This window comes from Protopterus annectens, chromosome 7.part0 (genome assembly GCF_019279795.1).
Source record: "Protopterus annectens isolate FY-2018-M chromosome 7.part0, PAN1.0, whole genome shotgun sequence".
Lineage (NCBI taxonomy): Eukaryota > Metazoa > Chordata > Ceratodontiformes > Protopteridae > Protopterus > Protopterus annectens.
Genome location: NC_056739.1, coordinates 814,628,608 through 814,653,578, shown reverse-complemented (window position 1 = coordinate 814,653,578; position 24,971 = coordinate 814,628,608). Strand labels below are relative to the sequence as shown.

The following is a 24,971-nucleotide window of genomic DNA, read 5'->3' as shown; positions in this document are numbered from 1 at the left end:
TTGCTTCCCACAAGAAATGCAATTATTAACTTTGTCTGACATCGGTCTGAGGCAAGAAAAGTTTCCCCAACGGGGTACTTAGCTTTAGAGAAGACTCGGGCTGAAATTCAATTCGAAAATCTCAGGAGTTAGCCAACCGACACTTGCGAACTGCTTCTGCTTCGGGCACCGCGCGGCAAGAAAGACTGGAGAAAATGGTGTCGGCTGCCTCTTTTATCCCCCTGTCGCACTGACGTCAGGGAAGAAGCGACGACAACTGACGCCGAGCCAAGACTTTGGGATTCGGCCGACTGAGGGACCTCCTGACGGCAGGATAACCCTAGTGTGATGACTGCAGCAGTATTACACGATGAACATCCAAGAAAACTAAGCTAATGCTTTTCACCTCAAAAAGTTGCCAAAATCAAAGGCAATCTTCTACCACAAAGTCAGCAAATAATACTGACAGTGAAACTGTAACTTGTAGTAAACTTCTACGCATTACAATAGACGACGGTCACAAATATAGCCAGCATATACTGCACAACATATCTACACACCAGAAACTAAGCTCCCTTTATAGGATCAATGGAGTCCTTACAGATACTGCAAGAAAAACTCTAGCCACCACCTTCTTACTGCCAACTTTTTTATATGCTGCTCCTATCCTAACAAACAAACAATACTCAAAGCAAAAGACTTGCCTCTTGCTACAATAAAATAGCTAAATTTGCCACCAGTCTCCCTCACAGGACCCATCATTGTCTTAGCTTAAAGCAATAAAACTGGCTTGAACTGCACAACTACTTAACATATTCACAACTGATTACAGCACACAAACTCATTCATCATCCAGAAAAATGCCCTGCACTACAAAAGTTATTACTACCCTACTGTCCAGCAAGGGACATCTGTTCTACTAAGAAATTCTTATTACTTACTAATAAGTCAAATAATGTTAAAGGAGACTCACTCTATTGCCAATGCATTGCTAAAATCTGGAAAAGTATCCCCATGCAAATAAAACTCTGACAAACTCAGTAGTTTTAAACCACTGCCTAAACATCTTAACCAATCCTGGTCCTCTCTAAGTGCTCATCACAGGGTTAAAACTTTTTCAGTGTATAACATCCAAATAATCTCCTTCAATGTAATATTCTCAACCTCTTACTGAAATGACAAAACTATTTTATGCATAACTGCTGCCTGTACAATCTAAGTTGCATGTGTGCTTTCTCTTTAGTAACTTCCAACTCTAAAAAAACTTAGAATGTATATGTATAAATGTAACTACTGTTTATGTATAAATGCAAATAGAAATGTAACTACTCTATTCGTTTGACTGGAACTTAGCATAATGAATGCAAGCAAATTGAGCTTTTCTCCCCAGGCCTCTGCTGAAAACGGGTATTACCCAGTCAGACTTTCCCGGTAAACAAAGACAAATAAATGATTATGTATAAGCTAAATGCATTAGGTGTTTTCCATACTGCTCTTTACAGACATTGTTTGGATTGACTGACATGGAAATAATCAGTGGGTCATACTTCTTATGTACTGGTATGAGGTACAGTCAAAGGTACTTCTATAGGCAGCCACACGTTATATTCTCTGAATACCTGCTCAGACAAACTCTGTACAATATACCGCTAACAGTGGAAAGTGTTCTGCACTGAAAGAAGTGTACCTGGTCTGATGTGTGTTGGGGGACGGGGGAACAGTGGTAGCTGGCAAGTAGCTGAGGGAGGCTATACCTACTGCTGTTCTTGGTGTGCTCTTTTGAGATATCTCTTTGCAAAGGTTGCATCTTTGCCAGACAGTAAAACTGATGAGGAGCAGCCTTCCTCTTCAAGTTTGCAGGAAGCATACTCACAGAGTAATGGGAGTTGACTTTTCTGTAACAGAGAAATGACAACTGGCAAGAAACACTACAGGGGTACTGTGCTCAGATGGTTACTCAGTCAGTTCCTATAGCACTTTGGTGATAATTTTCAAAACCTAAAGGTTCAAATAAAAATCCCATCCTAGAATTATGACAATGACTGTACAAGCACACCAAGAGTGGTTTTAAGTTTGAGAAATCTGTATTTGTTATTTTAGAAACCGTACCTAGAAGTCCCAGGGATTGCCTACTGGAATTGAGAAATTAATATAGAGAACTAATCTGGCTGTCTGCTAGCTTGGGTTCTCCTTCCCCCCTGCCCCATTGGCCAGAATGACTGTATTTCCATAAGTGTTCTAAAGTTAAGGGCTGCTGAACATTAAAGGTATCATCAATTGTTTTATAAGAAGAAGAAATATCTTGTTTTACATATTTAGCAGCTTGCTTTTAACAGGAGGACTGATTGTTCATGTGTGTCAGTTTATTTTTTACTTAATGGGCATCATGAGTGTTAGCCAAGTTCTTTCTGAAAAGGTGCTTTTAATGTAGGACACAAGTATTAGACTGTTAATACAATGTCTGAAGAGGTTTCAGAGAGTTTGAAACATTTTGTGCATAACTTACTTTGTTACAAGATGAAAATCACCAGTCCCCTTTATGATCCGGAATAGATATGGGTAACTTCCCTTCACTCCTCTCTTAAGAACTTCCTTAAGCTCATACTCATGGAGGTCATAAAGCTTGATCACTGTCTTTCTCACGTGGCAGGCCTGGAAATGGATACATGCCTGGCAGTTGGCACGGAAGCTAAAGTTGTTAGCTTTAGTTCCTGTGGTACAGGGTTCGATTCCCTAAGCCCTCACTTGTCTCTTCTGTGACCTTGAGCAAGTCACTTAACCAGACTTTGCTCCTGAGTTGCCCTGAAAAGGGGCTATGTGACCAGTGGGCCTACCTGGTTAACAAATAGGATTATTATTATGATACAAATATTGGTGGTTCCCATGTCCCAACAACACTGCAGAAGAGTAAACTGTCTTGCCACACCAGTCCAAAAGCTCTGGATTCATGTCTGAGAGGGGGGTACAGTGGCAAAATGCTGTAGTCTCCATTATTTAAAGTGGACTAAAGATTACACAGCAGTCAGCACTAGCTGAGATGACCAGTAAAGTAACAGTCTGTAAGGGGATTAGCTATTTTTGGAGTCAGTAAGACAGAGTCAGGGTACCTCAAGGCTGCTCTGGTGGCATTCCTAATGATGAGTTCCAAGGCTTGGATGACCCAAACTTTCTTAAGCTTCTGCCCCAAAATCTATGCCAAGTGCTTGTTTGGGGGAAAGGTCAAGGATCTGAGGTTAGTCTAACCTGTTCCCCAACAGCCTGGGGACAATTCTAAACTGCTGCTATCTGGAGGACATGCAGATAACAGATAAATACAATCAGTCCACTCAGTCTCAAAGACAATATTCTTGAGATAATCTGAACCCTTATAGGATCCCAAAGGCAGCCACAGTGTGAATGATAAGTGAGTGATTGGTATCAGGAGATCAGGAACCCTTACTGGAGTGTTCACTAGTGAAACGTAGCATGAGGTGGGCACAGGAAGGTAGCCGGTCTAAAACAGGCTTCAGACCAAACTGTTGCCTAATGGTGCACTCTCATATTTGCAAATCAAGCTCCCAGCAAACATCAAACATTCAACCTGCAAGTCCTGGCATAAGAAAACTAGATGAATCCTGCCCTATGCAGTCTGGGGAAGGGTTGGATACTAGACTCTGACTACTTATCCTTACACCAATGCTCTGATTATGCCAGGGGTAGCAAGGAAGACTCTTCTGTCAGTCTATGGCAGACAGGTATCCTACAATAGCTCAAAAGTATTTATTTATTTATTTATCTTGTCCCCCTCCCCAACGCCAACTCTGAGGATCCATGTCTCTCATTCCTCTACTGGTCCATTTATTACTCCTTTTGAAGTAACAATATCCTGCCATGTCCACAGTGACAGGAAGTTCTCCCTCTACAGAGAAACTGTCTATAACAGCACTATCTAAAGTGGGTTCACCAACCATGTAAGGCAAGAGCTTAAGAGGAGAAGGACATCATACTGTGGCTTTTTTTGTGTGTGTACAGGGCACTACTGTTCCTAACTGGAGCGGAGCATGAAATGATGACTCATGCATCGCATGCATTCTCCTAAGTTGCAACCCCCACCTGCCTCTACCAGAGGTACATGGCTACAGCAACCCCCCCCCCCATCACCACCTCAGAAGGACACCATGTTGGTCGCTCAATTTAAATCCCCAGTCAGCTCCTTTGGTAACTGGGTCTCAGAGTCAGAGCTCCATCTTACACCACCATAGAATCAGTATTTACCATTACTTCTTATCACTAACACTTAAGAACTTGCCACCCAAATATAATCTTAATCAGACTTCACTTCACAATCTCAACTGGAAAACCTTTAATAAACCATCTCCTGTTGCAGTGAAACTCCTTACTCTCCAATGTTCAAAATATTTTTAATATTTCCCTTGTCAATTAATTAATTAATAAAGAGCTGAAGGAATTTATCTGGGAGGGGAAGAGGGCAAGAGCTAAGTGGGATGTTGATCCTTCCAACAGAAAAAAGTGGTTTAGGATTACCTGACTTGAAGGAATACTTTAGAGTTACACAGTTAAGGCTCCACGCTCTCTCTCTTTTATATATATATATATATATATATATATATATATATATATATATACACACACACACACACACACACATATAAACAATCGGGTGAGAGTAGGATTTTAGATACAGATCTTAAAGCAGAGCAGCCAAACAGAATATTACATTTGTAAAATAGCAGAAAGTAATTTAAGAACTAAACCAACATGGGAATGGAGAAAGGTGATTTTGCTGATAGGGATGACTATAAGTACGGGTACAGAAAATAGGCAGCAGGGGGCTGGAATATACTGGAGAATACTGGCAAAGGGACTAATGTACTGTGAGCAAATAACTAGAAAGGGAAAGGTAACAGAATAGGATGAGGCCAAGAAGACATATGGACTGCCTTCCACAGACTGCTAGAGTATAGACAGAAAGGGATAAGGTAACAAGAGTTTTTAGTTGAATATAGAACAGAACTGCAGTTAAAAAATGTATAATTAGTACAGCATATAAAACATTGCACAAAAACTATAAGAATCAATCAGAGCAGCTTACAAAAGACTGGGATGAGAGACTGTATAAACAATTTACAAGGAAACAATGGGAGGACATGTGCATGTCTCCCTAGTATGCAACAAAATCCAAAAGGTTTAGTTTTTTTGCTTGGAAGTGTTTTCATATGTATTTTTATACCCCAAGGAGGCTGCAAAGAATTTTTCTTCAGTTAGATGGCTAATGTTGGAGGTGTGATGCGGAAGAAATATTTTCGGAGTGTAATGAGTTGACAGATTTAAAAAAATTCCTACAGAGTACTCTGTCAGAAATATTGGGTGAGCAAATGAGTGCAACTAAGAAAATGATTCTTTTGAGCTGGGACATACGATCTCAACTGCCTAGACATAGTAAGGCAGTAAGTTTAATTCTGTTAGTTACAATTACTAGAAAATGGAAATCAAAGCTTAAACCAGCTGTGTTTAAAGTACTGAATATTTTAACATAGATATAAGAAGTGGAAGTGAAACCTTTAGAAAAGGGAAGGAGAAAATTACATTGTGATTAATGGAAATTGTGGGAACAATAAATGCAGAATAATGTTCACTAGGAGAAGAGATGTTTAAGGGAAGGCAGGAAATGAGAAATTCATGTAATTTTGGACTGATGATAGTTATAAAAAAAGGACAATGGGATGTATAACGTCTGGAACTGGAAACATTTTAATATGGTTTGTTTCCTTTTATATCAAATGTATGTTTGCCTATGTCTTAAGTTATAATTTAATAAAGGTGTTAGAAATATTTCCACTGTCAGAAATAACCTCCGAAAACATCTTGCTGTGTGCACTATGTCAGTGTTTTAAATCCATCCACTAAACCTCCTCAGACCTGCTGCCGTTCCCCTTCCCTTACTCACAGCTACCTCTCTTCATCCATACACAGTCCAAGTATCCCTCTTACTTTCTATTCACTCTCGATCCCTCTTACTTTATGTTAAACTACAAAAACTCTGGATTTCATTTCTAAGTTAATCTTACACTATTTACATTCATAAGTTGCATTTTCATGAAATTCACAGTAATTATGCTTTTGTTTACTAAGATTTATCCTCTGCGGAATTTTATAAAATATATCCTATTGGCATTTTAGTATGAACTCAATTCACACAATCTTACGTTTAAATTTACTAGAATTGAAACATGTAGAAACACCTACAAAAATGCTCCTCCTATACACAAGAAGTCATGCTGCAGGCAGATCACACAGTAGCAAAATATGTAACAATGGCAATAATATGCAGGTCATAATGTGCTATGAAAGGAACTACCAATAGAATAAGATAGTAGTTTACAGAGTTGTGTGTGCATTTATCTGATTATGTGATGATGTTGATGTGTGGAGATAGCTGACAATCCTAATGCCAAAAAAAAAAATTGTGAGAAATTAATGTGTTACACAAGCTGTGCTTTAGCTAATTGTAAGAATAAAAGTACAAAAAACATCAAAGACTCAAGTCCTGTCTGTTACCTATGAAGAACAGCCGTAATGAATATACAGTTTTACTGCAAATGATAAAATATTCTGAATATTCGGACCCGACTGTTAAGCTTATGGTTACTAATATTCATAGTAAAACGTTAACCCTATCATTCTCTTTTCATGAATAAAATACAAGTGCCAACATTATACAAACCCCCAGAGTCTCTGAAGTACTGCCAATTTTATACACAGCTAGAATTTTGGCTTCACTGTGAAATCATCTTATAAACATTTGTTGCCCTTCAGTATACTTAATTTATATTGACTGTTGGTTGATCAGGCAGGAAAGTTCCTTATCTTGCAACATCTTGTAAAACCAAGATCTAAGTTCAAGCGTCTATCCTTCAAACTGAACAATTTAATTAGTTTAATACCGATTATCCTTCTTTCAGAAGCTGTAATGGAAATGCCACAAAAGAATCATAACATGTCTGATACACAATGATCAGATTGAGAAAAAATGTACTGCCCCTGGCTTATCAATTTTCCAATAATCGTTTACCCTGGAGCTTCTGCTTAGTGGTTCCACCAAAGGATTCATTGTTTTTTTTTCCAGCAATGTTATAACCATGTACCCAGAAGTACAGCTAGGGTGGGGCGAAGGAGGCAGCCACCCCAGGCACACAGTGTTAAGAGGCACAATCGGGGGATGCTCATCAATTGGTAATGCAGTACTGAAGTACAGCTAGGGTGGGCGAAGGAGGCAGCCACCCCAGGCACACAGTGTTAAGAGGCACAATCGGGGGATGCTCATCAATTGGTAATGCAGTACTGAAGTACAGCTAGGGTGGGGCGAAGGAGGCAGCCACCCCAGGCACACAGTGTTAAGAGGCACAATCGGGGGATGCTCATCAATTGGTAATGCAGTACTTGAACTCATTTCTCTACCGGCCAATTCTGAATGATGCTACAGAAATTAATTCCAGTGCTGCATTTGGGGACTGCAGGACTCAAGGGCTTAAGCACTTTACTTTGTGAGTCATACAAGTTAGACAATCCGCTTGCTTAAAATATAGCAAAAGGGTTGCTACAGTTAAGAATGACTTTTTGCTCCTTGATGTACACCTCGGAAGCACCAGGCTCAGGGAATGGCACTGGGTGCTAAATGAGCCAGCTGCAGCTTTGCATGTGCCTTGCATAACCCCAAGGAGGTACTTTCTTCTCTTCAGAGGGGATATGCCTGCCCAAACACAAACACCAGTGGACTGATCCAGGCTATCGCATACTAGTAGGTGGGAATCTTTTTTTCATCTGAAAATGGGCTATGCATGTAGGTAAAAAGATGGAACAAGCATGCCTGTGCATGTAGCTAAAGCCACCATAATATGAGGTATTTCCCACTTCTTTCTGATGCATATCTTCACCCAATCTACACTAACCCATTATTTCCACCAGTAAGTAAACTTGCACCAGGAATCTCTTTACCCACCCACTGAGGCAGGAGTCTCAAATCTCCCAACCCTGGATGCTAGCCAAGCAAGGGCTGCTGCTGGCCCCTGTACCCCTGCAAAAGCAGCCCAGGTGACACAGCTGTACATTTCCACACTGCTCCTTTAAAACTGCTTACTACAATATGCACACTGGTTTTACACTTTTTTTTTTTTTTTTTTTTTTTAACAGTTAAACAGTTAATCAAATTTTCTGTTGGTTAACTTTGGCCTTACTTCAGATGCCAAAAGAAAAAGTGTCCTATCCGCTGATTGGTCAGAGCCTTCTTGATTAGAAACCGTGCTAATGGGTTGTCCAGGTACTGCTCATACTTCAACACCTACAAAAAGAAAGAAAGCACAGGAATCCAGACTTAGACCGATCTGGGCAGACTGAAATAAGCCGATCCTTATACATAAGACTTGCTAAAAAGTACACCACTGACTTATTAGTAACATGTACAGTACAGCAGCATGGAACACTGGAACTAAAAAACAGCTTCAAGGATTGCAGGGGAGCACACTTAAAGGTCCGTCACACTTACATTGAGTAATGAACTTAGAAACAAAATGGTCTGAACAATAAACAGTAATCCAAATGTGGACTCCCACTCACCTTCTCAATGACATTAGGCATAAAATTCAAATCTATCTTGTGTAAACCTCACAGACATTGTTTACTAATGAAATCCTCCATCCATCTGCAGTTATCAATTTCCTTTAAAACCTTTTTGTCCAGCTACTAATCTCCAAATTAAAAGCACTTGTTCAGACTGGACATTCAACACAATGCAATGAATTTTCAGGCATTAAACAAAGAAGCCTGTTAAGCAGGTTTTACAAATACCCTTGAATCATCTTAAGTAATATCAAAATCAACAACCACTACTGAATACATATTTCATCATTCCAGTTTCTGGAATATTTGAATACTTGAACTGAGAAAATAATTTTTCTGCAACTATTGTTTTTTTGGTTAGTCTGCCAAATAGCCAACTGATCAAAAAGGGACACTAAAGTGGAAAGGGAATTATCTTCTTGGCTCCCAAGGTACAGTGACCCAACAATTAGTTACATTAATGGCAAGGACACAGATAAATTGAAGCTTTTTATGAATTTATCAAACCATCAGTTAGCCTTTTTTCAGTCAAACAGTTCACTATCTTCAGTCAAGCAGAAGTAGCATACAACTACCTGTGTCATTCCAGGTTAAGATGCAGAATGGAAGAAGAGTACACGGATAGGACTACTTAATAACAATACTGTTGCATTCACTGTGTGCCAGCCAAGTATGAAGCTCCATCACAGCACATGAAGGAAGAATGTAAAAAGTTTAAACTTCCCGTTAGCATTTTTTCAGAAAGATTATGAGGTCACTTCTAGGCCTTGATTACCATTTTTTGAACAGCCTCTAATAACTTGAATGTGTGGACTGGGAAAGAAAGAATGGTAACAGCATGAAAAAAGAAGTTATGTACTCACCATAGCGTTCCATCTGAGTAGGTAATCTTCATTTGTCAGTAACCTGTGGGTATCGGATCCATATCGGATCCGAGCCGGCAGCTTCAAACAGCTAAGATCTGAGCTCCAAGCTCCTCCCCCTTACCCATAATCCCCATGCTAATCCTTCCTGCCCTCAGATCGAGTTTACTTAGCAACACAGAGTATTATAACACAGGAGTCACCTGCAAATCCTAACCTAAGTTATCTGGAAACAAGGGCTAGGAATCCTTCTAGTACGCACTATAGGTTAGGGGGGGATGGAGGGAGGGTCGGTTGCTGACAAATGTAGGGGGGATGGAGGGAGGGTCTGTTGCTGACAAATGAAGATTACCTGCTCAGATGAACGTTGTGGTGAGTAGATAACTTCTTTATCTGAAGTAGTTAACTTCATTTGTCCATCAACCTGTGGGACAGAGTCCCCAGCTACACAAACCTTGGGAGGTCCTCATGGAAGGATATTCCAGAGCACTGTGGAGCTGAAGGATGCTCTCCCTCTGGAAATTATGTCCAACTTGTAATGGTTAATGAACGTATGAGATTAAGCCCAAGTGGCTACTGAACAAATGTCATCCAAGGAAACTCTGGACCAAAAAGCAGCAGAGGTGGAAATTGAATGAGTAGAATGAGCATGGATTCCTTCAGGTTTGGGTCAACCAGAACTTTAATATGCTAGTAGGATACGTTGGGAAATCCATCTGGACAATGTAACTTTCGATACTGGTTTTCCCAAAGAGGGTTTCGCAAAGGATACAAAGAGTTGGTCCGATTTACTGTGACCAGCGGTCCTGTGCAAATAAAATCTTAATTGCCTGTGTACGTCCAGGGAATGTAACTTATATTCACCTTTGTTCTGGTAATTTGGAAAGAATACTGGTAAATTAATGGATTGGTTGATGTTGGGTTTCAACGCGACCTTGGGCAAAAAGGAAGGGTCCTGAGGGAAACTCTATCTTTATGAAAAACCAAGTATGGCGGTTTGGCACAAAGGGCTTGAAGTTCCGAAACCCTTCTGGCCAAAGTGATGGCAATAAGAAAAGCCGTCTTCCGGGATAAGAATTTTAGGTCCACCAAAGCTGCTGGCTCGAACGGAGGAGCTGTCAGAGATTGGAGAACAAGAGTTAAATCCCATGGAGGAACTGGATCTTTAACAGGAGGTCTCAAGAGGAAGGTGCCATTTAAAAAGGTCTTACATAATTTGGAAGAGGCCAAAAGGCCGAGACCACTTCCCACATGATAGTGGGAGATTGCAGCTAACTGGACTTTGACCGTAGAGGAGCTAGCACCCTGGTTGAATAAGGTTGATAAGAATTCTAGCACTGCTGGTAACAGAGTTGTAAAGGGATCTAAGTTTCTGCGCTCCGCCCAAACTGAAAAACATTTCCATTTGCTATTATAAACCTTCCTCGTGGAAGGCTTATGAGCGGCTACTAAAATAGCGTTAACAGATGACGAGATACCGAGAGTCCTAGCTATCACTGGAACTGCATCAACCAAGCTGTGAGCTTGAGATTTTCCAGGTTCGGGGTTGTCAACCCTAGCGGGTGAGAGATCAGATCCGGTGTGGGATCTAGAACCCATGAGGGGGTTCACTAGGTGAGACCATAGGCAAGGGAACCACACTTGACGAGGCCAGAATGGGGCTATGAGGATCACTCTGCTCCCCAACTGATGTGCTTTCTGCAAGAATTTCAGCATTAGGGGAAGAGGAGGATAAGCATAAAGTAGACCGGATGGCCAAACATGCACCAGGGCGTCTCTGGGGGATTCCCCTGGTGGGGGAATTAGAGTGAAGTAGTCGCTGCACTTTGCGTTAGAAGGAGACGCGAAGAGATCGCAGCAAGGTTGACCCCATTTGAGGAAAATTTGCTTCACCACTCTCGTGTTCAGAGACCACTCGTATGGTGAAAGGATGGTTTGACTCAACCTGTCTGCCAAGATGTTCGACTGGCCTGGAATGTGCGTTGCTATGAGAAAGCGGTTGGTGGAGATCGCCCATTCCCAAACTCTCATGGCCTCTCGACAAAGTGGGTAGGACCTGGTTCCCCCTTGTTTGTTGATATACCAGACGACTGACATGTTGTCTGTCTGAATTGCAATAGTTCCCAAGGGAAGAAGGGCTTGGAGTGCTTGCAACACAAGGAGCACCGCTCTCATCTCTAGGACATTGATGTGCAACAAGGTCTCTGATTGGGTCCACGTGCCTTGAACGGTTCTGCCCATAAAGTGCCCCCCCACCCAAGGCAAGAAGCGTCCGTGGTCACTGTGGTTAGAAGGGGGACATAGAGAAAGGACACCCTTTCTGGAGGTCCGGACACTGGAGCCACCAGAGTAGGGCTTTCTTGCAAACCCTGCTGAGGGGAATGGGTGAACTCAGTGGATTTTGCAGGATGGACCACTGAACCTGTAGGGTCCATTGCAGTACCCTCATGTTCAGGCGCACCAAGGGTAGCAGATTGATAGTCGCCACCATACAGCCTAGAGCTCTCAGGACCAATTCTGCTGGAGGAGCCGAGTAGTTCAGAAGAGCTAGCACGTGGAGCTTCAGGGTCCGAAGTCGGTCCGGAGTCAAAAAGACCTGCAAAAGGTTTGTGTTCAATCTGGCTCCAATGAAGTCTAAGACCTGGGTTGGTTGGAGAGAAGATTTTTTTATATTGATTGTGATTCCCAGTCGGGAGGCCAGATGGAGGAAATAATCTCTGGCTGAGCACAGTACATGCCTGGTGGGGGCAGACAGGAGCCAGTCATCTAGGTACGGAAAGACCTGTATTCCCTGAAGTCTCAGGTGGGCCGTTACCACTGCTAATACTTTGGTGAACACCCTGGGGGCTGTGGTGAGACCAAAGGGAAGGACCCTGAACTGGTAGTAGTTGGCTCCTAGCCGGAAGCGGAGAAACCTTCTGGATCGCCTGTCCATCAGAATGTGGTAGTACGCGTCCTTGAGGTATATGGAGCACATCCAGTCATTCTCCTGCAAGAGTGGGAGAATGGACTGAATGGTGACCATCTGGAACTTCTCTTTGGCCACTGACAGGTTTAAGAAGGATAGATTGAGGATTGGTCTGAGGTCCCCCATCTTTTTTGGCACCAAAAAGAACCTGGAGTAAAAGTCTGATCTGGATTGATCTGGGGGGACGTGCTGGATTGCTCTTTTTCCTAGCAGCTGAAGGATTTCTGCTGCTGCTGCTGCCTCCCTTTGATTGGGTGGGACATCAGGGAGGCTCCGGGGTTTGGGAGGAAGGTTGAGAAAGGGAATCTTGTAACCTCTGAATATGATCCAAAGCACCCAGCGATCTGTTGTAATGGACTCCCACATTGCTAGGTGCCTCGAGAAACACCCCCCGACTGCCTCCAGAGTGGAGCAGTCGGGTAACCCTTCAGGGCTGCTGCTCGGGCCAATCAGAAAAGGGTTCTCTCGACCCGAAATTTTTTGGTCCCCCTCTGCCTCTGGGCCAGTGTCCACCCTGTCCTCCTCTGTCTCTGAAGGATGAGGGTTCCGGAGTGAAACGGGACTGTTGAGATTTCCGGAACCACATCTTCTTCTGTCCCTTTTGGTTCCTAGTGAAGGACCTCTGGGGAGCAGAGAAGCGGACTCCGATGGCAGACAACATCTTCCCGTCTTTCTCGTTCTGGACCAGTGTGTCACGTACGGTCTTGCCAAAGAGCGAAGAACAGTCAAACGGGGCATTAGCAAAGAACCGTCAAACGGGGCATTAGCGAAGGATGCCTTGAAGGGTTCCACAAAATCACAATGGCGGAGCCAAGCAAGCCATCGTAAGACAATGCCCGCTCCACTAGCTCTAGCGGCCCCTTCAGTGGCATGGGAGAGGAGCCACATAGAGGTGGTAGAAATGGATTTGAGAGTGGCCATTTGGGTAGAGAATACTTTCTTATCCTCTGCCGATATGGACTCTGGGGGCGATCCAGTGTATTCTTTGATGAGATCCCGCTGAAGTCGTATCACATGTGCCATATAATTCAGCGACCTTACCGAGAAGGTGGCTGAAGTGAACATTCACTTCCCCAAATGGTCCATCGTCCGAGACTCCTCGTCTGGAGGATGGACCAAGGAACTCTCCTGGGCCAGTTCCTTTTTAGTGGCGGCCGCCACCAACATGGCATCTACAGGAGCACCCTTGCTCCAGCATGTCCTATCAGAAGGGGGACTAAGAATTTTATCAGGCCTCTTGGGAATTGGCTCCACAGTATCCGGCTCCTTCCATGCCCTGGTAGTAATCAGGTCTACCAGGGGGTCGGTGGGAGGGGACACCCAAGAGGTAGATGGGCCTACATCAAATGCCTTCAGAAACACAGACTCATCAGAGGAAGGTTTTTGGGCAGACCACCCCCCCTCTAATTTGAAGCATTTCCATGATGTCTCCGAAGGAGACGTCTTCAAGGGGTGACCTTGGGGAACCTTCCCCTTCCTCTAAATCTGTGTCTGTTGTCAAGGACTCAGGTGAGTCCAAGTGCCTCCTCTTGCACTTACGTTTGTGAGGAACCTCCTCGGGGGGGGGGGGGGCTGTCCGAAGAGGCCTCACCAACCACATCTTGTTCCTCCAAGGGAACTGTCTGGGACGTAGGCACAGGCTGTTCCTGGGGCCGGGTGATGGAAGGTAGGCCCGTCTGAGATGGAGTGCAGGGTGGAGCCGTAGCAGAAGCCTGGGGCCTTGAATCCCTCGATATAACCCTCTCCACAACATTGAATGCCGAAGGGGAGCTGGTCTCCCTGGGATCCGAGAGCAGTCCCCTTGGATCCGATGTGTGGATCGGAGCTGGCGCCGAAGCAGTCGGATCCGAAGGGCCAGTATGCTCCGACCAAGACGGAGCCGAAGACACTGACACCTCCAGATCTGAAGCTCAGCTCTTCTCAGGTCCGAGAGCTCAGATCCGAAAAGGGACCCGACAAACTCAAGGGTGCTGTCAGCACCGAAGTACGAGGTACTCTCGGAGCAGACACTCCCCCGGCTCCAACGCTACTCAGCTCCGAAGGCTCCAAACTTCAGAAGTGGGTCGGAGAAGGAGATATCGGGGCACAAATGGGGGTCAAGCTCCCCCCCGGAGGGGGGGGGGCAGGAGCACTCCCATCTGCAGCTGGGCCTGGAGAAACCTACGCATCATCCGGGTCCATGTCTGCATCGGATAAGCTTCTAGTTGACCTAGAAGAGGCAACCGAGGCGGGACGGGAGTGCCGCCTCGATGACCTCGAAGGTGACCAGGGTCTTCTCCTCCTCCGGCTCCAGAGAAAAACGGGGTGAATGGAGCCGGGAAGGAGAAGGTTCGGAGGTCTTAGGAGAAGCCACTTGCTTGGCCGGCAGGGCCATGGAGGAAGACTCGGCCCGCCGCTTTTGGTGTTTCTCTTTTCTGCACTCTCTCCTAGCTTCCCTCTCCTCCTGGCCTGCAGTGAGAGGGTGAGTTCCAGCCAGGGGAGCAGGGATGGGGGGTGGCACTGGCGCGGCACGTACCACAGAGGGAGAAGCGGACGAAGTCGGATCCAGGGGCAACAGTCCCGCCAAGACCAACTTCGACCTCCTGTCCCTCAAAGCCCTGGGGTTGAAGGCTGCACAAATAGTGCAGCCTGAGGAGAGGTGGTCAACCCCACGGCAAATAACACACACAGTGTGGCCATCCGCTGGGGACAACTTATGGCCACACTCGGTGCATTTAGAAAAGAAGGCTTTAGGGGCCTCAGACATACTTAGAAAAAATTTAAACACTAGGCCCAACACAACACGCCTTCACACACACACAGGGGGAGGACAAACTAACTAGATAACGTTAAGTTTAACTACAAAAGGTTACTAATAATATGAATAGACTAGGGGTAACGCACACAAATATTTTTTAACAGTTAGAAGAAAAAGGAAGATTTTTCTCACAAAATACGTTCTACCCACGCCTGGAAGCTCGATCAAGCTGCTGACTGAAACGCAGCAAACGAGATCTGAGGGCAGGAAGGATTAGCAGGGGATTATGGGTAAGGGTGAGGAGCTTGGAGCTCGGATCTTAGCTGTCTGAAGCTGCCGGCCCGGATCTGATATGGATCCGATACCCACAGGTTGATGGACAAATGAAGTTAACTACTTCAGATCCTGTGCTAAGTGAAGCACTGTGCAACTAGCGGCGGCCTGTCTACAATTGGAAGGATGCTTTATCAGTAGCTGACAATTACTAAAGTCAGCTGTGAACAGAGGAATTATCCCTGTTCCAAATACTGAGGCACTACATCTCAAAATGACAGATATGTTTTGGAAAGTTAAAAAAAAAAAAACTATTACATATATATTTTGCTATGAGGGACTAATGGCCATTGTATTTTACTCCCAATATCAGGTTGTCTATTACTAACCTAACGCAAATGAAAGAGAAGTTATGTACCAACCATAACGTTCCATGTTAGTTGTCTTCATCTCGCCTTCCTTCTTGCTGGTTGGGATTGGAGCCGATCCTCGGCTCCGATTCGGCCATCTTCAATAGTTTGGGAGCTGTTTACTGGCTCGAGGCTACCCCTTATCCCACAATGCCTAGTGATAGCTACCCAGATCTCATTTGAAATAGCTAACTCCAGACATAACCATATAACAAATCAGTCAAGAACCAGTTGACTATACCTGCCATATTCTCTTAAGTCAAGAAATGACACAATAGAACACGCAGCCAGTGAAACAAAACAAAAAACTCCTCTCGATCCACTAGGACAGGGGGATGGAGGGTGGGACGCAAGAAAGAAGGTGAGATGAAGACAACTAACATGGAACATTATGGTAGGTACATAACTTCTTTATGTTAAGTTGTCTATCTCACCTTCGTTCTTGCTGGTTGGGACAGCGTCCCTAGCACCTAATATCCTGGGTGGCTCAGTGGAACAGGCTCTTCAGAACAGTGGAACCAAAGTCAGCTCTGCTCCTGGAGACCATATCACCCTTGTAATGAGAAATAAAGGTATGAGGGTTTGCCCACGTGGCAGCTGCACAGATGGAATCCATAGGCAACCTAGACTGGAAGGCTACAGACGTAGCCAAGGCCCTAGTAGAATGACCTTTCGGTTTAATAGGTAACTCTTTGTTCCTTAACTGATAAATGAAAGTAATAGTGTGTGACAACCATCTAGACAAGGTTACCTTGGAAACTGGGAGACCTTGTTTGCCCAAGGTGTAAGAGAGGAATAGTTAGTCCAATTTCCTTACTTCTTTAGTTTTGTGCAGGTAAAAGTGCAATTTCCTATGAATATCCAATTGGTGTAGTTTGTTTTCTGCCTTGTTGATATGATTAGGGAAAAACACAGGAAGATCTATAGATTGGTTTAAGTTACTTTCTGAGCAGACTTTAGGGAAAAATGAGGGATTAGTTCTCAGAGCAACCCTGTCCTTATGAAAAACCAAGTAAGGAGGACGAACACATAGTACCTGAAGTTCGGAGACACATCTGGCTGAAGTAATAGCTACCAGAAAGAGTGTCTTCCAAGACAGGAACTTGATAGAGCAAGAAGCTGCTGGTTCAAAAGGGGGCAGAATTACGGAGGTTAGGACTAAAGTAAGGTCCCAAGGAGGAGGGGGATCTCTCACCAGAGGCCTAAGAAGAGTTGCCCCTCTCAAAAAAGCTTTACATAGCTTATGAGACAATGTTAGAGTTCGAAAAACCAACATGAAAGTTAGAGATGGCTGCCATTTGTACCCTGATCATAGAAGCAGCGGACCCGAAATGAAACAATAGAGCTAGGAATTCCAAGACTTTGTGGACAGGGGCAGAGAAGGGATCCACATTCCTAGTCTTTGCCCAACAAGAAAAATGTTTCCATTTGTTAGCATTAGTTTTCCTCACTGAAGACCTGTGAGAGGACACGGTAATGTTGCGGACTGCTGGTGAAATGCTGGGAAGCCTGGATAAGGTTGGAAATGGAGCAACCAAGCTGTGAGCTGGAGGGTTTTTAGGGATTGATGCAACCCACCTGATTAATGAACCAGGAGGTCTGGAATTGGGTCCAGAGTCCAGGGTTGATTGAGAAGGTAGGGTCCAGAGTCCAGGGTTGATCGAGAAGGTAACGGTGCAGGAACGGAAACCATATCTGTCGAGGCCAGTCGGGAGCAATGAGGATCATTTTGCAACCCAACGATATTGCTTTCTGTATAAGTTTGGGAATCAGAAGGAATGGAGGAGAGGCATAAAGAAGTCCCTGGGGCCAGTGGTGGACTAGAGCGCCTCTGGGTGTGTGACCCAGAAGCGGGAGAAGTAGTTGCTGCATTTGCTGTTGAAGGGGGTGGCAAAGAGATTGCGGCAAGGCTGTCCCCATTTGCGAAAAACAAGATTCGCAATTTCCTGATTCAGAGACCAATGGTGAGGCATTAGAATAGCTCTGCTGAGCCTGTCTGCTATGACGGATCTCCCAGGGATGTGCGTCGCAATCAGAAAACGTTGGGAGGAAATCGCCCACTGCCAAAGCCAGAGTGCTTCTCAACAGAGGAGGTAGGACCTGGTCCCGCCCTGCTTGTTGATGTACCACACCACTGACATGTTGTCCGTTTGAATAGCAATGGTCCCAGGAGGAAGAGAGTCTTGAAGGGCTTGCAACGCCAGGAGCACGGCTCTCATTTCCAGGACATTTATATGCAGATGGTACTTGTGAGGTTGCCAAGTGCCTTGGACTGTCCTGCCCAGATAAACCCCCCCCCCCAACCCTATCAGGGACGTGTCTGTCGTCACTGCGGCTACCGGAGGGGTTGTATGAAGGGTCTGCCCTGAGTAACTAGTGGGGAGATCATCCACCAAGAAAGATGTCTTTTGCATGCATCCATGATCATGATCTTGTACGTCATGGGTAGCTCTTGGAAAGACCACTGCGTAAACAGAAGCCACTGAAGAATCCTCATATGAAAGCGCGCCAGTGGGATTAGGAGAATGGCTGCTGCCATGGAGCCCAGAGTTTGAAGGACGTACCTCACTAGGAAACTTTTGCTCTGCATCAGAACCTGTACCTGCTGACGAATTGTGGATACCCTTTCTGGTGGTAGCCTTGCAAACATATCCCTTGTGTCTAAGTCTGCTCCTATATAAGTGATAGATTGACAGGGCAACAAGGCAGATTTTTCAAAATTTATTGTGATGCTGAGCTGTGAGCAGATTGTGATTGTGTATTCCCGTGCTTGTATGAGTTGATGCCTGGTGGTAGCAGTAAGGAGCCAGTCATCTAAATACGGAAACACCTGGAATCCTTGATGCCTCAGGTGAGCCGTGACCACTGCCATACATTTGGTGAACACCCTGGGGGCTGTGGTGAGACCAAAGAGCAGAGCTCTGAACTGATCATGACTGGCCCCCAGCCGGAAGCGAAGATATCTTCTGGAGTGCCTGTCCATCTTTATATGGTAACACACGTCCTGAAGATCTATAGAGCACATCCAACTGTCCTGACCCAGAAAGGGTAGAATGGACTGTAGCATGACCATCTGAAACTTCGTTCTTTGGACAGACCCGTTTAGTCTGCTGAGATCCAGAATCGGTCTCCAGTCCCCTGTCTTTTTTGGTACTAAAAAGAACCTTGAGTAAGTTCCGGATCCATGCTGGTCTGCCGGGACTTCCTGGATGGCTCTTGTTTTCTAGCAATTTTGACACTTCTATTACTGCTTGCTCCCTCAGATTGGGTGGAACATCTGGGAGGGTCTTCCTTGACTGTAAGGGGGGGGTTGAAGGAAGGGAATTTTGTAACCTCCGGATATAAAGTACAGTTTTGTACCTACCATAAATGTAGATGTCCGAACTGGATAGCATCTGCAGTCATAACAACTGGGTTGTCCTGTCGTCAGGCAGCCCTTCGGTCGGCCGGATTCCAAAGTCTGGGTCCGGCTTCGGCTGATGTCGCACTTCACCCGACGTCATCTCTGCTGGTCTTCGGGTATAAAGGCATCAGCCGACGCCATTTTCCTCAGTGTTTCTTGCCCCAGATGCCAGTTGCCCTCTTGGTAGGCTAAATTTTGGATAAATGCCAATGTTTCCAAAAAGATAGAAGGCAAACTCAAAAAATAAGCATGTATGTACATATATACAAACAAATACACCATAAGAGACTCCGCGCAGCAGCTACCTATTAGGGGGGGAGATACCCTAGGAGTACCACAGAGGGGAAGGAGGGAGGGTAATCCTGACTGCAGATGCTATCCAGTTCAGACATCTACATTTATGGTAGGTACAAAACTGTACTATGTCCTTCATGGATGCATCTGCAGTCATAACAACTGGGTAGAATACCATAGCCAACTAGGGGAGGAGGAAGAAGAAATTATGGTGTGGTTAGGATCCCTTGCAGTACAGCAGTGGCAAACCCTGCTCGGGATCTGGAATACAGAGGTAAATTATAATGCTTGGCAAATGTATGCACGGAGGTCCAAGTAGCCGCCTCAATAATGTCCTTGGTTGCCACTCCTCGTAAGAAGGCTGTGGTAGTGGCTGTTGCCCTTGTAGAATGAGGCCTTATGTTCTGTGGAATTGGTTTCCCATGGAAGGAGTAACAGAATCGTATGCAATTTCCTATCCATTTGGAGATTGTCTGTTTGGAAATTGCTTTTCCTTCCCTTCCTGTTGCATAGGCTACAAAAAGCTGGTCAGTTTTTCTGTTACTTTTGGTTCTGTCCAGGTAGTAGCGTAGCTGTCTATGTACATCCAAGGTATGCAGCATTCTTTCCCCTCGGTTTTGTGGATTGGGGAAGAAGGTAGGTAGGTGGATTGCCTGGTTTAAAGACACTCTGGATACCACACCTTAGGCATAAATGTAGGATTAGTTCTCATGGACACCCTGTCTTGGTGGAAGATTAGGAAGGGTTGTACTGCCATTAGGGCCTGAAGTTCAGAAACCCTCCTTGCTGAGGTAATTGCCAGTAGGAAAGCAGTTTTCCATGACAGGTGCTGTAGATCTGCTGTTGCTGCTGGTTCAAAAGGAGGGAGTGTCAACTTTTCTAGCACAAAGTTCAAGTCCCATGCTGGCAATGGTGGTTTCCTAGGAGGTTTTACATTCTTGATCCCTCTGAGGAACTGCCTGAGTAGAGGATGTGAAAAGACAGGTGGATCAAAGCTGTATTCTGCTGAAATAGCTGATGCATGTATCTTGATGGAGGAATAGGACAGGTCTGTATGTAGAAGCTCTGCCAAATACTCCAGAATGTTAGCAATATCTATATTCGACACATCTTTTCCTCTTTCAGCACTCCAAATGACAAACCTTTTCCATTTTCCTGCATAGTTCCTTCTTGTTGAAGGTCTGCGGGCTTCAAGGATAATGTCTTTAACCCTTTGGGAAAGATCTGAATTAGTTGCTGCTATGTGATGTTCCATGCAGTCAATTGCAAAGTTTTTAGGTTTGGATGCATGATGCTATAGTTGTTCTGAGTTAACATCAAAGGCATCAGGATTATTGACCACATTTTCTCCCGAGACATGCTCCTCAGCAATGGGTACCAGTGTTGTCTTGGCCAGTTCGGAGCTATCAGGATTATCCTTGGACGTTCCTCCTTGATTTTTAGCAATACCCTGTGTATCAAGGGAAGAGGTGGAAATGCATATGCTGTCAGACCTTTCCAGCTGAAGGAGAGCGAATCCGCCTTCCATGCAAGTGGGTGGAATGTCCTTGTGCAGAATTTTTTGAGCTGGTGATTGAGAGGGGAAGTGAATAGATCTATCTGTGGCATTCCCCATTTCTTTGTGATGGTCTTGAAGATGTCCGGGTGTAGCATCCATTCGTGAGCATCCGAGGTGGTTCTGCTTAACATGTCTGCTAGAGTGTTCTCCTTTCCCGGTACAAATATTGCCTGTAACTGGATGTTGTAGCTGAGTGCCAGGTTCCAAAGGTCCAAAGTCATTCTGCATAGGGGGTATGAATGAGTGCCTCCCTGTTTGTTGATGTACCACATGACTGTGGTGTTGTCTGTCCTTATCATCAAATGGCCTTCTTTGAGAAATGGTCTGAATTTTTGGATTGCCAGTTTTACTGCCAGCATTTCTTTTTGGTTGATGTGCAGGTGTAGCTGGTCCTGAGTCCACAATCCTTGTACGCATCTGTCCAGCATGTGTGCCCCCCATCCTAGGTCTGAGGCGTCTGTTGTGATGGTTTGGCTTGCTCGAAAGTTGTGGAAGGGTAGGCCTGGGTTTGACTGGCATGCTTGAGCCCACCATAGGAACTCCTGTTTTAGGCATGGGATTAGTGGTATTTCTGCTTCTAGGCTGTGCCTGTGTTGGGACCATAAATTCTTTAGGTACCACTGTAGTTTTCTCATATGCAGTCTGGCATGTGGGACCAAGATTATGCATGATGCCATGAAGCCCAAGGCCTGCAGAACCTTTCTTGCTGTTAGCTTGTTCTGTTTTGTTAATGCCAAGAAGTAAAGAGGGAGTTCTTTTGTTTTTCTGCAGTTAGGAATGCCATTTGTTTTACTGTGTCCAATTCCGCGCCCAAGAATGTCCTTGTTTGGGATGGTATCAGCCTTGACTTTTGTAAATTGACTGTGTATCCCAGGGCTTGTAGCAAGTAAATGACCCTTTGTAAATCTGTTGTCAGCTTGCTTTTGTTGTCCGCTTGTAGCAGGCAGTCGTCCAGGTATGGATAAATTTGGATGCCTGTAGTCTGCAGTGGGCGGTTACTGAGGCCAGGCATTTTGTGAATACTCTGGGCAGTAGATAAGCCAAAGGGCAATGCTGAGAATTGATAATGCTCTGATCCTGCAAGAAATCTGAGGTATCTTCTGCAATTTGGTCGAATGGGGACGTGCAGGTATGCCTCCTTGAGATCTAGAGTTACCAGCCAACACTCCTTGCCCAGCATGGGAAGAAGTTGCTGTAGGGTCAGCATTTTGAATTTTGGGACAATGATGTATGTGTTTAAGATGGACAGGTCGAGAATAGGTCTCCAACTTTTTTCTTTTCTTGGAACTAGGAATAGTCTGGAGTAGAATCCTTTGCCCTGTTCTGTTATTGGTACTCTTTCCACAGCTCTCATCTTTGTTAATTGCATTATCTGCTGTAGAGCTTCTATTTTTTGATTTGGAGGCAGGTTTGGCATTCCTCTTTTGACTGGTAAAGTGTGGAAGTGGAACCGGTATCCTTGGTCTATGGTTTGCAAAATCCACTTGTCTTTTGTGATATAGTGCCAATTTTTCGAAAATAAGGCTAACTTTCCGCCTAATGGTGCTGCTATTTGCTCCCTGGTAGGCGGAGTTAGAGTCAAGTCACTGTGATTGTCCTGTTGCAGTGGTAGTGGTTGTGTCTGTGCCTCTGTTATTACCTTGCCACTGTCGTCCTCTGTAGGCACCTCCTCTGGATTGATTTCTGCCTCTGGAACGTCTATTCCTGCCCCTTTGGGATCTTGTGGAGTCAGGAAAGGACCAATTTTGGCAGGCCAGTTCCTGCTAAACCTTGGGGCTGAACCTGTAAGAAATATTTAACTGTTTGTACAGATTTTGCCTTTTCTTCCATTTTCTTCATTACCTGCTGGGCAGGTGTACCAAATAAACTGGCCTTATCCATAGGAGCATCTAATAGCTTAGCTTTAACATGATCCGGTAAGACCTGCTCTTTCAACCATGCATGTCTTCTTATCACTGTGCCAGTCATGGCTGATCTAAATGAAGCCTCCAGTGCATCATAGCCACATTTTAAGGAATGGTTACTAACCTGTTGTATGTTATTTACCATTTCTAATACATATTTCTTATCTATTGAGTCATCAGAGGATAGCTTTTTAGTTAACTGATCAAGCATAAACTCTTGGTATTGTATCATGTGAAACTGACAGTTTAAAGCTCTAGCTGAGAGAGTAGCAGAAGTGTAAACTTTTTTGCCCCATCTGTCTAAAGACCTGGATTCCCTTTCTGAAGGTATAGGGTTTTTTGTTGTGGTCGAGGCTACTGCCTTAGGCCCCTGGGAAATAGTTTCGGGTCCGCCAGTGGGGCCTTGTATAGGTGGTGATGAGTGTCTGGCACCCTGTAAAATCTATCAGGTTTGGCAGGGGCTGGAGGTAAAGAATCAGGAGCAGTGCAGACATCATTAAATGCATCATCCACAACAGGCAAAACAGGAGGAATAGCTAAGGGCCTATGTTGTGGTAAGTGCAGAAAAGTCCTAAGTCTTTTTCTTGAATCTGAGAAATCTTGTCCCTGCCATTGGAATTGCTCTCTCATGGCATGTAAGGTTTCCCCAAAGGAAAATTCCTCTGGTGGAGAGGCAGCTGGAATGGATTCTTCAGCATCAGAGTCTTCATAAGTAGAAAAAGGATCCTCTGGCTGTTCTGCAATGTCGGAGTCATCCGCAGAGTCATCAGAGGACACTGGCTCGGGGGGCTCTGTCCTAGGTCTCTTTTCTGGTGGCTGAGAGGCCCTGTCTGGGTGAGATTGGGATCCCCTAATTAAAGATATTAAATCTTCTGCCAGAGTAAGCATTTGTGAACTGGAAGTGGGCCTGTGTGAGGGAGGTTTAACAGGCACTGACTTAGCAGATTTGGCTGCTTTAGCCCTGGCAAAGGCCTTGATAGACATGGCTGCAGGGGGTCTTGCAGCACCACGTGCTGGGGTAGAGACATCCAAAGGGATGGTGTCAGATAACTCACTAGAAGCCACAGTTGTAGGCAAAATTTCTGAGGCCGATTCAGGTAAGGTAGTGGGAGCCTCAGTAGTAGTCATGGATTCGGCTGAAGATTGACCAGTTTTCTCGGTTTCGGCCGAAACCGAGACACTCGCGGCTTGCTTGACCGTGGTTTCGGCCGAAACCACGGGCCGCGAGTGTCGGTCTTTTTCCTTGCGTTTTTTGACAATTTGGGTAGTCGGAGGGTCCGTCGGCATAATGTATGCAAAGTCTGAGCCGAAAAACTGTTCAGCAAACTCCGACCGACGCCTTAGCGTTCGTCGGTTGAAGGAAGCACAGGCTGTTACGTCGTGGTCTGGGCCTAAGCAAGGCAGACAGTAAGAGTGGAAATCTTTATGAGGTATTTGTTTCCCACAAGTTAAACAGTTATTGACTTTTTCTGACATCGGCTGAGGCAAGAAAGAGTCCCCAACGGGGTACTTAGCTTTTAGAAGTCTTCGAAGTAGTATTCGGTAGTAGTAATCTCTGGATCTGACCGACCGGCACTTGCGAACAGCTTCTGCTTCGGGCGCCACGCGGCAAGAAAGACTGAGGAAAATGGCGTCGGCTGATGCCTTTATACCCGAAGACCAGCAGAGATGACGTCGGGTGAAGTGCGACATCAGCCGAAGCCGGACCCAGACTTTGGAATCCGGCCGACCAAAGGGCTGCCTGACGACAGGACAACCCAGTTGTTATGACTGCAGATGCATCCATGAAGGACATCAGGCTGTACCCGTCTGTCTTATGTTAAACTTAGCCAGGCTTTTGGGTACAGAGAAAGTCTTCCCCCGACTGCCTCCAAAGATGAGCAGCCGGGCAACCCTTCAGGGATGCTGAAAGGGCTTATCAGAGAAGGATTCTCTGTTGCCCTGGTTTTGCAGACCCAGTCTGCCA

At 45.0% G+C, this 24,971-nt stretch overlaps 1 protein-coding gene across 1 annotated transcript in view; it reads right to left on the bottom strand.

Moving 5' to 3' along the window:
- LOC122806106 (phosphatidylinositol 4,5-bisphosphate 3-kinase catalytic subunit alpha isoform-like) overlaps nucleotides 1–24,971 on the bottom strand; it is a 943,896-nt gene that overhangs the window by 562,273 nt on the left and 356,652 nt on the right. The window contains exon 7 of the mRNA XM_044076344.1: nucleotides 8,214–8,317. Coding sequence (XP_043932279.1) covers nucleotides 8,214–8,317 — 104 coding nt within the window. The remainder of the gene's footprint in view (nucleotides 1–8,213; nucleotides 8,318–24,971) is intronic.